This window comes from Miscanthus floridulus, chromosome 2 (assembly GCF_019320115.1).
Source record: "Miscanthus floridulus cultivar M001 chromosome 2, ASM1932011v1, whole genome shotgun sequence".
Taxonomy (NCBI): Eukaryota; Viridiplantae; Streptophyta; class Magnoliopsida; order Poales; family Poaceae; genus Miscanthus; species Miscanthus floridulus.
The window spans coordinates 165557286-165569862 of NC_089581.1; the positions used below are offsets into that span (position 1 = coordinate 165557286).

At 46.5% G+C, this 12577-nt stretch overlaps 2 protein-coding genes across 2 annotated transcripts; one reads left to right on the forward strand and one right to left on the reverse strand.

Moving 5' to 3' along the window:
- Positions 1 to 306: 306 nt before the first annotated feature.
- LOC136540472 (protein SOSEKI 4-like) lies at positions 307 to 4067 on the forward strand. Its single transcript, XM_066532480.1, has 5 exons — positions 307 to 758; positions 881 to 950; positions 1066 to 1181; positions 1885 to 2578; positions 3638 to 4067. The coding sequence occupies exons 1-5, from the start codon at positions 536 to 538 to the stop codon at positions 3768 to 3770; spliced, it is 1236 nt and encodes a 411-aa protein (XP_066388577.1). The 5' UTR covers positions 307 to 535; the 3' UTR covers positions 3771 to 4067.
- Positions 4068 to 6779: 2712 nt separating this feature from the next.
- Positions 6780 to 12207, reverse strand: LOC136535585 (uncharacterized). The gene is made up of 7 exons (XM_066527886.1): positions 11895 to 12207; positions 11109 to 11417; positions 9606 to 9814; positions 9478 to 9526; positions 9185 to 9274; positions 9024 to 9086; positions 6780 to 8883 (listed from the first exon to the last, which is right to left on the reverse strand). Exons 1-7 carry the CDS (start codon positions 12060 to 12062, stop codon positions 7267 to 7269), a joined length of 2505 nt encoding a protein of 834 aa, XP_066383983.1. The 5' UTR covers positions 12063 to 12207; the 3' UTR covers positions 6780 to 7266.
- Positions 12208 to 12577: the final 370 nt, after the last annotated feature.

The window sequence follows — 12577 nt, forward strand, 5'->3', positions numbered from 1 at the left end:
TCTCCAGTGTCCGCTGTCTGCCTTCCTCCGCCCCGCAGCAGAAGTCCACATCACGTCTCTGCCGGGCCCCGGCACCGGCGCTGCTGCCCACGGCAGCGCTGCACCGTGCGGGGCAGGTGCAATCAATGCGCCGCAGTACACGATTGATGACGCCGTCTGCATGCCCGCCCGAGCTCTGCCGCCCTGCAGTGCCCTTCGAGTAGCCGGCGCGGCGCGGTTAAAAGCTAATCTAACCGGAACACGACGGCCGGGAAAAAGCTTTGGCCGATGCCTCTTTGGTGGGTGGGTATGCCATGGGTGCCTGGTTCTTTCGAAACCCGCAAAGCGCGCGACGCGACGTATAAAAAGTGCTCGGCCGCCTGGAACCCGGCTAGGCTGACGTTCCATTCCCACTCCATTCGTCGTCGCCTCTGCTCTCCTCTCGAAATCCCAAAGCGGCCTCGTCGTAGGCTCGTACAGCAAAAGGTTGCCGACTCGCCATTCCTGCTGCAAGAGCCCCAGCTGTTTCGTGTGTGTGTGGACACAAGGGGAGGAAATGGAGGCGGCCGGAGCCGGAGGGAGGAGGCCGCCGGTGGGCGGGGTGGAGGCGAGCCCCGAGCGTGTCAGGCCGACGACGTACGCGTTGTCAGCGAGGCCGGCGCCGGCGAGGCCCATGAGGAAGGTGCAGATCATCTACTACCTCTGCCGGAACGGCCAGCTGGAGCACCCGCACTTCATGGAGCTCGCGCAGCACCCGCACCAGCCACTCCGCCTCAAAGGTATCCACTGTGGTGGAGTGTGGAGCTTGCAAGCTGCATGTTCACTCTTCTTTCTTTCTTTGCTCCCTGCTGACGCTGCTGCAATCTTCTTGTTACTACGCTCTCGCGGCTGTGGTGTGAAGATGTCATGGACAGGCTGACGCTGCTGAGGGGCAAGGGCATGCCGGCTCTCTTCTCATGGTCCTGCAAGAGGTACGTATTGCTGTAGTACTTCCCTTCTCTACGCTACACAGGCAACGTGCGCACTCTGAGAGCAGGACAGGTGAGCTTACACGCAAATTTGCTGGCCACATTTTGATTGTTGAAGGAACTACAAGAACGGGTACGTGTGGAACGACCTGTCGGAGAACGATGTGATCTACCCGTCGGACGGCGTCGAATACGTGCTCAAGGGCTCCGAGCTCTTCCCTGGCTGCTCCTCAGGTACCCATCGACCCTCGTCTCCTTACTTCCATCTCGGGCGCGTTTAGTTTGCCCACGAAGTTGGCGCCGCCAAAAAAATCAGGTACTGTAGCGCACTGTTGCGTTTCGTTTTTATTTGGTAATAATTGTCCAATTGTTGACTAATTAGGCTCAAAACGTTTGTCTCGCAAAGTACAACCAAACTGTGCAATTAGTTTTTGATTTCGTCAACATTTAGTACTCCATGCATGTACCGCAAGTTTGATGTGACGGGGAATCTTCTTTTTGCATAGTGCCAAATTCAGGAATACGGGGGAACTAAACAAGGGCCTCGTCCGAGTTAGTTGCGTTGACCTTGCTGAAAGTGTCCATGGCTTGCAAAGTTGCATGCATATGAAAGCCGACCGAAGCATATCCATGAAAAATGGAAACGCACACGCTGATTTTCACCGTCAGCCGGGTTGGACTTGGACGACCATGGGAGCTGGCCTGGCCAGCTGGGTAAATGCGAGCGCAGCCTTTTTTTGCCTTTTTCACACGGTGCACGTCTCCCTTTCTGCACCACCTCGTAATTCGCGAAGACTTTGCGATGTGGAAGCGCCCATCATCTGAAATTAATTAGCCACCTGTCTCGCCAGATCATTCAATTCAATTGGTGCAGTGACTGTGAGCTCCTTTTTTTTCCATCTCTTCCTGACACTTCACCTGGTGCTGCTCGTTGCAGATCGATTCCAGCACCTCCGCGTGACCGATAGGTCGCCGACGAAGGCGCCGCTGGCGCTGCCCCACATGAGCCACAAGCAGTACGCGGACAGCTACAGAGACGACGCCGTAGAGGACCGGGACGACGACGAGCTGGGGTACTCGTACCACCACCGCCGGACGGCGTCGTCGGGCCGGCTCGTCGCCGCGCGAGCCGACAAGGCCGCCGTCTCGGCGCGCACCACCAACAGGGCCCGCCCCGTGGAGCTCCCCGTTGAGGAGACCTCGCCGCCGTCCTCGACCTCCTCGGACAAGCCGCCGGCGGCGCAGCAGCAGCAGACGGGGCGGCGGGCCTCGGACCTGCTACAGGAGCCCGTCGAACCGAGCCGTCCCGGGTCCATGCTGCTGCAGCTCATCGCGTGTGGGTCGACGGCGCCAGCCGCGGCAGGAGGCGGCGGCGGTGGCTCGGGCAAGTGCCGCGCTGAGCCGAGGCGGAGCTGCGGCCTGGTGAGCCGGCTCTCGGCCCGCGGCGGTGCGGACGAGGACGAGGACGAGGAGGCGGCGGCGGCGGGGGGCGACCTGGGCCGCCGGTTCGGCCACGTCGCCGTGCAGGACAAGGAGTACTTCAGCGGCAGCATCGTGGAGGGCGCCGGCGGCAGGGGCACGCCGCTGCCGGCGTCGTCGCTCAAGCGCTCCAGCTCGTACAATGAGGAGAGGTAACCTCACGTCCTCACTTCACTTGGAATTTTGCTCTGGTAGTACAGTACGTCTACGTGCACGTCCTAGCTTTGTCGTGCATGGCAGGATTAGACGCTGGGTAATTGGCGGTTTTGGCAGTTTTTTTCCATGGTCGCATTCGTGTGGTCGTGTCGTTGCGAAAGACCGCTCGATCTCGTCCTAGGGTTTTGTTTCTGTGCACATCTAGAAGTAGTAGTTCTACCAAAATCCAAATTTTGACACTATGTAAAAAAAAAATTCTCCGTCACATTAAACTTGTGGTACATGCATAGAATAATAAATGTTGACGAAATTAAAAACTAATTGCACGGTTTGGTTGTACTTTACGAGACGAACGTTTTGGGCCTAATTAGTCAACGATGGGACAATTATTATCAAATACAAACGAAATGCCACGGCACGGTGCGCTACATGGCGCTACAGTAACTTTGTCGGCGCCGAATCGGCCCAACTAAACGAGGGCTAGCATGCACGGCACGTTGAGAAAGCTCAGAGAAAGGGAATGGTACGGCAGGACGCAGGAGGAGCAGTAGTGTCTAATGTGGCGTATCGCCGGAGTACCGAACGAGTAGTCTCTGTTTGACGTGATTCGTTGGACTTTTGCGTGCCCTGAATAATGGCATGGCACGGACCCATGTGTCCATGTGTACTGTTCCGTGGGGCGGTGAGGGTGAGGCTGTACCCGTGCAGCGGTGAGCGTACTTTGTGCACTGTGCCATGCCCGTGTAGAGTTGCGTAGCGCACAGCACAGTCGTCACTGCACGGCTACAGGCTGACAAGGTAGAGTACTACTGTGGTATTACCTGTAGGACACGTACAGTAGGATAATAGGGCTATGCGTGAAAAAACAAGCACGTGAGAGAAAAACAACATGGTTTCGGTAAAAAAAAAACAAATCGAAAAGGACGGATTATAAGAGCAGCAAAAAGTGCCGATGTCACGTGATTACTGTTTAGCGTTTGCAGGCAGCATCTAGGAAGGGACGATGACGATTGCATGGATGATTCATTCTTGTTTCTAACTTTTCATTCATCCAGGAGTTGTAGGCCCGGCAGTGGTGCCATCGGAGAGGAGACGATGGATGAGCAGATGGAAGGCGACGGAGGAGGGATCAGGGGAAGATGCATCCCGGGAAGGAAGAAGCCGCCGCCGCCGCCGCCGCAGAAATAGGCCACCAGGAGCCCCTCCCATTTCCCCATCAGATTTGCAGGAAACTAAACGCATCTGGCCCAACCTTTGTGTGTAACGCAAATCTTGATTTGAGCACTAGCGTAGATTGTTTAGCATATTTAGATAGCTAATGTCGTTGAGGGCAGGGCATGCACCGGGAGCTTGTTAACTAGGGGATGAGTACTCAGTTGTGTCAGTGTTGAAATCATGTTGAATCCATGCCGTGGAGACTGGCGAGTCGTCAGCTATCAGCGATGCCGAAAAGTCCTGTACTGGTCTTCTTTTTTGGAGTACGGGTCCTACGGGACGTTGTAGGCCGGGCACGATGGCCCATGTAGGACTGGATGCGATGCATGGGTCATGATGCTGCCATTCATTGCTGGATCCTGTCGTGCCCTGTGCCTTTCTGACGGCTGACGCACCGGCCAGCGGCCATCGCCTCCTGCTCACTGCAAGGAGCCAGCGTACCAGCGGGCAGGGCTTTTCTCTGCCACGCGCTGCCACTCCACTCTGCCAGGGAGCCAGGCTATGTTTGCAACATTGCAATGGTCTTGCCTCGCAACATTTGGGTCCCGTTAGTTGCCAAAAAATTTTGCATAGTAACTGTCACATCGAATCTTACGGCATATGCATGGAGTACTAAATGTAGACGAAAAAAAACTAATTACACAGTTGGTCGAGAAATCGCGAGACGAAACTTTTGAACCTAATTAGTCCATAATTAGACATTAATTACCAAATACCAACGAAATGCTACAGTGAGCCAAAATCAAAAAAATTTTGGATCTAAACGCACCCTTGCTTCCCGTGCAGGTATCTGGAAGTGCCTCCGAACGTACGAATATAATATGGGCCTACCAGTTTCACTTTATGACCCATTTAAATCAAAGGTTTTTCTTACATTCAAAAAACCCCCCAAAGGATTTTTTCGTAGGAATTGCATTCCTCAATTGACGCGGGCCAATGGGAGGCGCAGGAAACCAGAGGTAGCGATTGGATTCAGGCCACCGTCATCGAAAGCCGTTATCTCGTTTTTTTTTATCGGAGCCGTTATCTTGTTTGAGAAGTTGCTGATACCATGCGCCGGCTGCGTAGTTGACTGTATCCACAAATTAATGTTAAAGAACTACAAGAGTTATTTTTAAAGTCTAAAGTGGGTTAACAGGACCAGAACCCATTGATCAAACATATTGGCCTGTTTGACTTGTTGAAACTGGCTGAAAACGCTGTTCTGGTTGAATTATTGTAAGAGAAAAATACTATTTCAACTGAAAAAACAAGCCGAACATGAGGTAAGCCGAAAAGGGCAATAAGATGGGTCAACTCTGTTCAATCGTCACATACTAGTTTTTTTTTATTTGTTGGTTTCTTCTCCTTTTTAAATAAACACGGTTGAAGCATGCCTATACTCGAAAGAAGCTCGAGGAATATCATGGTTAACATAAAAAATATTCAATTTAATGCATTGCTAATAATCTTAATGTGTTGTCATGATACTTTTTAAACTTTTATCTCATCTTTTGCAGATTTGTCATAGTATTGACAGCCCATGACAACAACAAAAATATTATATGTACTTAACTATGGATTTTTGCTTGTTCATTACCAATGATTTAGTAGTTTATTAATTTTTAACTGAAATCCAGACGCAATAGTTCGGGATTTGGGTCTTGTTTGGTTCCTCCCCCTAAAGTTTATTCCCTATCTCATCGAATGTTTAGACACATACATAGAGTATTAAATATAGACTAAAAAATAAATAATTATATAGTTTGCGACTAATTTGCGAGATAAATCTTTTAAACCTAATTAGTTTATGATTTGACAATGCGGTGCTACAGTACACATGTGCTAATGACGGATTAATTAAGCTTAATAAATTCGTCTGGTGGATTATTGATGCATTCTATAATTTAATTTTTTATTAGTATCCGAACACCCCGTGTGACATCCCATGTGACACCCCAAAACTTTACACCCTGGATTTAAACAAGACCTTGGTATAGTGCTGTAGCTTTTTCTACTTTAACCATGCATATAAACGATCAATTAGCCATGCTCATGTTCATGCTGGCACCTTGTTATTTTTTAATGTCCGAATGAATAGAGGTAATGTGGTTGCAGTTAAACTGCGTAATACTTGTAGCTTCATTATCATTAGATTAAAGATTTGGCTAGCCTAACAGGCCCTGTTCGGTTTATCCCATATTCGGTTTGTTCGGCTTCTTTTTTTAGCCAGAATAGTGTTTTTCTCTCACAACAATTTAGCCGGAACAGTGTTTTCAGTTTCAGCCAAGTTTCAGACCAGCGAACGGAGCCACCCATTATTAACCACTATTTAAGGGTATATGTAAAAATATGATTAGATGCAGCCAGTTGTCCATCGTACTACGTACTACCGTTTGTATGTGTGTATATATATATTATTAAACAAGTTAACAACTCGTTACCGCTGGTGTAAAGTCCATCAACTCCTCTAGGGCTCTAGGGCTTGTTCGTTTCATCAGGATTAGAGCCCAGGAATAATTCCTAGCCGAAATAATTCAATAGTTTGTACTAATTTTGAGGAACTGGAATTGTTCCTTGTGTATTCCGAAAAAACCGAACAACCCCTTAAGAGAAGTCCATAAACTCGCTGATCCCTTCACAAGTGAGCGACACATCGTTCTCCCGTGCCTTCCAGCCCAGGTGTTGTTAGTCTCGTTCTCGTCTCACCTGGAGGCTGGAGCTTGAGGCATATTATCGAACAAATAAGTCTTTGTTACCACTGGGTAGCGTGTACGTTTTTGTGAAGACAGGTATATGGCTACAGATCTCCAAGCACATACATGAATCGAACAAAGAATGTATATGGCCACAGATCGAGGAACACAAAAGTGTCACGTACGTATATTCATGGGCAAGCCTGCGAGCCTACAGCGTCGAGGTACATACAACCTGCTATTGTAACTCGAGTTTGTCGTACGTGTCTATCACAAATTCACAATAGGGCGGGATAAGAAAGGAATATGCAATCAGGAACCATCAAGTTTAAATGGTTTGCATACTTCATCAATTAGATGCTTTTTTAAAAAGGAACAAAGCATTGGAAACATATAGCAACATGTGGACTTTAATAAAGAACAAAGCATTGGAAACATATAGCAACATGTGAACAAGAATCCTCTATATCTTGACTGTACCTGGCAAGGATTTTTCGACAATACCAAACGCTCCCTTGCAACGCACACAAAATCATCTAGTCGTATAGTATATTTACACCACATTAAGTACGTGCTGCCCACCACATCATTACGAGTTTGAAATGCATGACTACAAAATTTATGTAGTTCAAATTTGTGTGCCCGTAGCAACGCACAGGACACGTCTAAATGCAGTTGCAATGACTCTTACTTCCGTCCATTGCTCAAAAAAGAGTTTCTGCCCCGCACCATTCTTCCAAGCACCTGGCGCTCACAACCCCGTCTCCACGTCTAAATGCAGTTGCAATGACTCTTTACTTCCGTCCATTGCTCAAAAAGATTTTCTGACTCCCACCATTCTTCCAAGCACCTCGCACTGGCAACCCCATCTCTGGGCCTTGTGATTCCCTTTCAGGACGTTCAGGGCTTGCACTAGGGCGACTTAAATCAAGCGTGGCTAATGAGTTGTCACCTAAACGAGCTCTGAGAAACTTTGATGTCTTCTTTGGTTGCTTATTGCCTCCTCCCTTGCCTGTGTTATCTTTTGCACCAGACGAACTGTCCAGATTAGATGAAGGTCCAGCTGCCAGTTGGACCCCCTTGGACGGTCGATACCCATCCTTCGACAGCACCTCAGCCTCTCCTTCCTGAGCCTGGTGGTTTGATTGAACCCTTCTTACAGTGTCCAGAATGTTATCTGCTAGTGCACCACCCTTCACATCATTAGCAGCACTTCTTTCTATGACAGGAGCTTTCCCCTTCCCCTTTTTTTTATGGTTGCCCTCTTGTGAGCTAGTTCCACCTCCATTTTCTTGGAGGCTTTTAAACCGTGTATTTGTATAATATGCATCAGCAAGTTCCCTCTGTTTTTGAGGATCAGGTAATAGCCTAGCCATTTCAGGAACAAGGTGTGAGAGTCCAAACTGCTCCACATATGAAAGATACTCTGAAGTATCTATGATACCTTGACGGTATTCACCAGCAATCTCTTTGAATGCAGAGTACCTGTCCTCATCCATTCCCAGAGCAGAACGCATTCTTTCGACCAGAGATTTGTTTGCAGCACGGACATCCTCTGCAACAGGCAAAGTTTGGTTACCTTGAGGAGGATCTTGACTTCTGTTGCTACCATAAGCTGAACTTGATGATGCTTGGGCATAGGAGCCACCAGACACAAGATTAGGCGTAGAAACAGAGTGCTTCATCTTGTTTGTAGCAACAGGATTCCACACTGTGTTACTGGAGACAGCTGGCATGGACCCAATCTCCCTTGTTGGTTGAGTTCCAGATCGAAGCTGAGAAGATCCAGAGAGTAGCCCCTGATCAGGTGTAGGCCATGTCTGGGTGGAACTAGAGAGGACTTCAAGATTTTCAGAGGGACGAGGCCGAGCAGTATTAAGTACCTTCACAGGGCCCTTGCTACGTTGTTGAAGTCTTGCTGCAAGTGTGCTCCTGGCTAGACTTTGTAGGCCCTGTTGGGCTGAAGCAGCACCCCTATTGTTACTAGACCCAGGCAAAGGGGGGAACAGTGACTCATCCCCAAGCCTCGCAGCGCCCCTTGCACTCTGATTGAGAGCTAGTGCATACCTGGATTGCTGCTCTGATAATGAAGGAAATGAGGTTTCATCATGAAAAGAATCAACGCTGTTGTCAGGAATATCTGGGTCTAAAAGAGGTGGGAAGGACAACTGTTCGAGCACTCGTCCAGTCCTGGAGCCTTGGCCAACTTCAGCTCCCCCAGAACTAGATCCCATACTTAATGACTGAAACGACCCTGAAACATTATCAAGACGGCCTGCGTGGCCATCGGCGCCGTTTTGTGCAGATGATGACATACGACTGTCAGATCCATCATGGAGAGCATTACGCCCCCTGCCTCTGCCACGCCGTTGTTCTTGCTCATTTCTTCGATATATAAAACTGGTAGGTATCTGACAGAGGCAAATTAGAAAACTTACTCTGAATGAACCAAATAAATTAACAAAATAAACCGAATCTTTTACCAAGAACTTATACATTGGATAGAGAGAAACCATGATAGGAAACGAAAATACTAGAACCAGGTTCACACCTGAAGTGCAGCATTCCTCTGAGAACGAGACATCCGCCCACCGTGCTCCATAGCATTATGCCTCTGTTGAAATACACTACTCAATAAGAACCAAAAAAAAACCTGGTACATGTGATTAATGGCTGATGAAAATTAGCAAATCAGTAACTTGTACAACTTGCCTTCAGCTCCGCTTCACTCGGGAAGAAAACAAACTTCTTTGCCAAACATCCTTCATCTTCACAGAGGAAATGATCTTTTCGAAAATGCATCTGAATTGAATTGAGAGAGCATATATGAGAATGCAGTTATGACCACTTTCCCAAGGGACTCAAGAGCCCAGCTAGGCGCCAAAGTAAAACTGTAGATGCAATGCACCTGAGCTAATGGGTAGGGGCAGAACTACAACTAGATTTGCTGCATATATACTGGATATGAGATAGAAGCCTAAATAGATCAATTTGGTACAACATACCTCAAGGTCATCATAGTTCCGAAAATAGTCATACTGCCCAGGATGCTGCCTATAAACAACAATCACAAATTCAACACATTGAATAAATCGTTGCATAAGCTTAGCTGAGGACAAAGGTTGCAGTATACCTCTGGCATATGTGGCAAGAATAGTGTTCCCTGGACATATGCATGTAAAGCTCATTATCTCCATAAAATGAACTTTTGCAAAACTCACACATTGGATGCCCAGCAAAACCGTTGCGCTCTACCTCAGAGCCATCCACTTCAGAGTCACCAGTCTTCATATGCTGAGCTAACTGTGACCTTGAATAAAGCTTTTGTTCACAAATGAACACCTTCAAAACACATACAAACCATTTCAATAAACAATCATGAATATGAAAATTGTAAGTGCAATTTAGAGTGCAAATTACATGACCCCAGTTCTACAATGTTTGACTATAGGACAACAATGAACAATAAAAAAATTTGTGAACACTCGTATGACAGTAATAAAGCAACCCAACATGTATGCAGGTGTAAGAACATGCACACAAGGCAATGGACATGTTAACAATGTGATTGCATCTGCATAATGGAGGTAGAAAAACAAACATAATAGATCCAAATCCAAATATAGATGGTTTTAGGATTCTATCTGGTCAATAAAATTCAACTTGGTCCATAAATATATGAAAAAATTGGCATTACACAGATTCCGAAAAACTTGTTGATGATACTTGATTCATCATGGAAAATGCTTTCATGCTATATGAGTTTCACTATAAAAATGGTATATTATATTAACAAGACTTGCAAGTCAAAGAGAACAGCGTTTTCACTCTGGAGACTGTGGGCTAGGTTTTTTTTTTTTTTTTGACAACAAACTGTGGGCTAGTTTGGTTCACTCCTGGACAAAGCCGCCTGGACCAGGCAGCAATCCCTCAGACACCTGCATCTGGCAATGCTGCCTGGCCTGGGAGCTACCTACCAGGACTTGAACCAAACATGCCATATGTCATTTTCCTAAACAACCTACATTGAATCAGAGAGAACAGCGTTGCATAGTTTCTTGACCAAAGACAAAGTCACATAAGCAACGGATATCACAATGTCAAGCATGCTAGTTGTAAACAATAATCAGGTATTCAGGTTAAATAGTTCAAATAGAGCTATTCATTTCAACTGTATCCAGTGGGTTGAGATGCATATTCTGAAAAAACATCATCAAATTAAACCATGTTATATAAATAAACAAAATAAGTTCTGCTCATTACACCAAGCTAAAAAAACTACAGGAAGGAAACAGTATTTTTCAATTTCAAAATATATTTTATTGTTTTCACCAAGACATAACAGCTCACTAGGTAAGCTATAGCATAGGTACCAAGTACCAACATCATATACTGAAGCCAAGATAAACTGTACAGCACTATACATGTACAATGTAGGGGCCTATATAAAAGAAAACATTATGCATGAAACATGGACCAATGAAAATCACATAAAGATCATTCAAAACATGTGTCTAAGGTTTGAAGCTAAATTCGACGGTATAATCCATGAAATCAACTAAGAGGTGATGACAGTTTGAAACGCAGATTAGTGTGATTCCTAACACACAATATGCTAGTTCATCAAGTATTTCACCTTCCTCCCCTCCAAGCAAAGATTGCACATGTGCAACCTATGTTGATGGAATAAATGTCCCTTTAGTTGATCGATGCTCCTGAACTTGCTTCTGCGCTTTGGTTGAGCAGCAAGGGCAACCTGATCTTCTGCATTGTCACAAACACTACAAGAAAGTCGACACATTGCCCGTATCATCCGGTAGTGGTCCGCGTCGTCAAAGTATGCCTGTGTATCCTCATGGTACCAGAAATCCCCAGCTTTGCCCTCATTTACCCCACAGGGGAACACTGAGAAATCAGTCACCACTCTAGTGTATTCACCCATGGCCTGTGAAATGGGAAAATAATATATAATTATATTCACATGAATACTGTTCATATGCAATCTTAATGTTTTTTTAAGGAAAAAATCAGTTCAGAACAGTATGTTGACATTTTCTAAATTGTTTTGGCAACATACAGTTTATAATGTGCAAAAGGCTGGATATACACATAGAAGCTCACATAAATCATGATAGAGACTAGCTCAAAGCCCCAACTATCCAGGCAACTAAATCATGATCATGAGACAACCTATGCTGATCACATCAGGCTACAAGACATCAAAAGCAACGTATATTCACGCTATTACCTAAAACGTTCATGTACCAGTCGCGGAAAGAGATCCTTCACTTCTAATTCCACTAGCAAGAACCAATCTGGCAATCCAACCGAAACCCTAGATGACCCCAAGATCCAACGGCGCACCACACCACAGATAAGGAACTAGTCCCGTCCGGAGAGAGCAAACCCTAGAGGAACGAACCTTAGTGACGAAGACGAAGGGGCAGACGGTCTTGCAGATGCAGCACTTCTTATCGTCCATCACGAAACGGAGGCGGGCGACGCAGGTGGAGCACACGTCGCGGTGCCCGCACGATCCGTACGCCACCCACTCCAGCGTATCGGCGCACACCACGCAGAAGTCTTCCATGGCTGGCGGGCAGCGGAGATCGGCCCCGGCGGCGGCAAGGCAAGGAAGAGGATGCGAGGGTTAGGGAAGAAGATGCGAGGGTTAGGGCGCGTATGAAGGGGGAAGACGAGAAGGCTCGAGGAGTCAAGAGGCGAGGGGCGGCGCCTTCGGGGGTCGGTTTGGTTTTTTTTTTTTTTTTTCTGTGTAATAAGGGTCTTTTTAGTTCTCAAAAAGTTTTCTAAAAAATACTATAGTATCCATTACATCGAATCTTGTGATACGTGCATGAAGCATTAAATGTAGACGAAAAAAACTAATTGCACAGTTTGGTTGGAAATCGTGAGACGAACGTTTTGAGCCTAATTAGTCCATGATTGAACACTAATTGCCAAATAAAAACGAAAGTGCTACAATAGCCAAATTCTCAAAATTCACGAACTAAACACAGCCTAATTACGTTTCTTCAGGCATCCATCAACCCGAGGCTTTTACATTTTTACCATTATTAAGATTGACGATCACTCTTACGAAGTCAA

Coding starts and splice junctions, on each gene's coding strand:
- LOC136535585 (XM_066527886.1), bottom strand. CDS start 12,062: ATGGAAGACTTCTGCGTGGTGTGCGCCGATACGCTGGAGTGGGTGGCG. Junction 9,527..9,605: donor TCTTGCCACATATGCCAGAG/GTATACTGCAAC, acceptor TGTTGTTTATAG/GCAGCATCCTGGGCAGTATG. Junction 9,087..9,184: donor CGAGTGAAGCGGAGCTGAAG/GCAAGTTGTACA, acceptor GTATTTCAACAG/AGGCATAATGCTATGGAGCA.
- LOC136540472 (XM_066532480.1), top strand. CDS start 536: ATGGAGGCGGCCGGAGCCGGAGGGAGGAGGCCGCCGGTGGGCGGGGTG. Junction 759..880: donor CCAGCCACTCCGCCTCAAAG/GTATCCACTGTG, acceptor TGTGGTGTGAAG/ATGTCATGGACAGGCTGACG. Junction 2,579..3,637: donor AGCTCGTACAATGAGGAGAG/GTAACCTCACGT, acceptor TCATTCATCCAG/GAGTTGTAGGCCCGGCAGTG.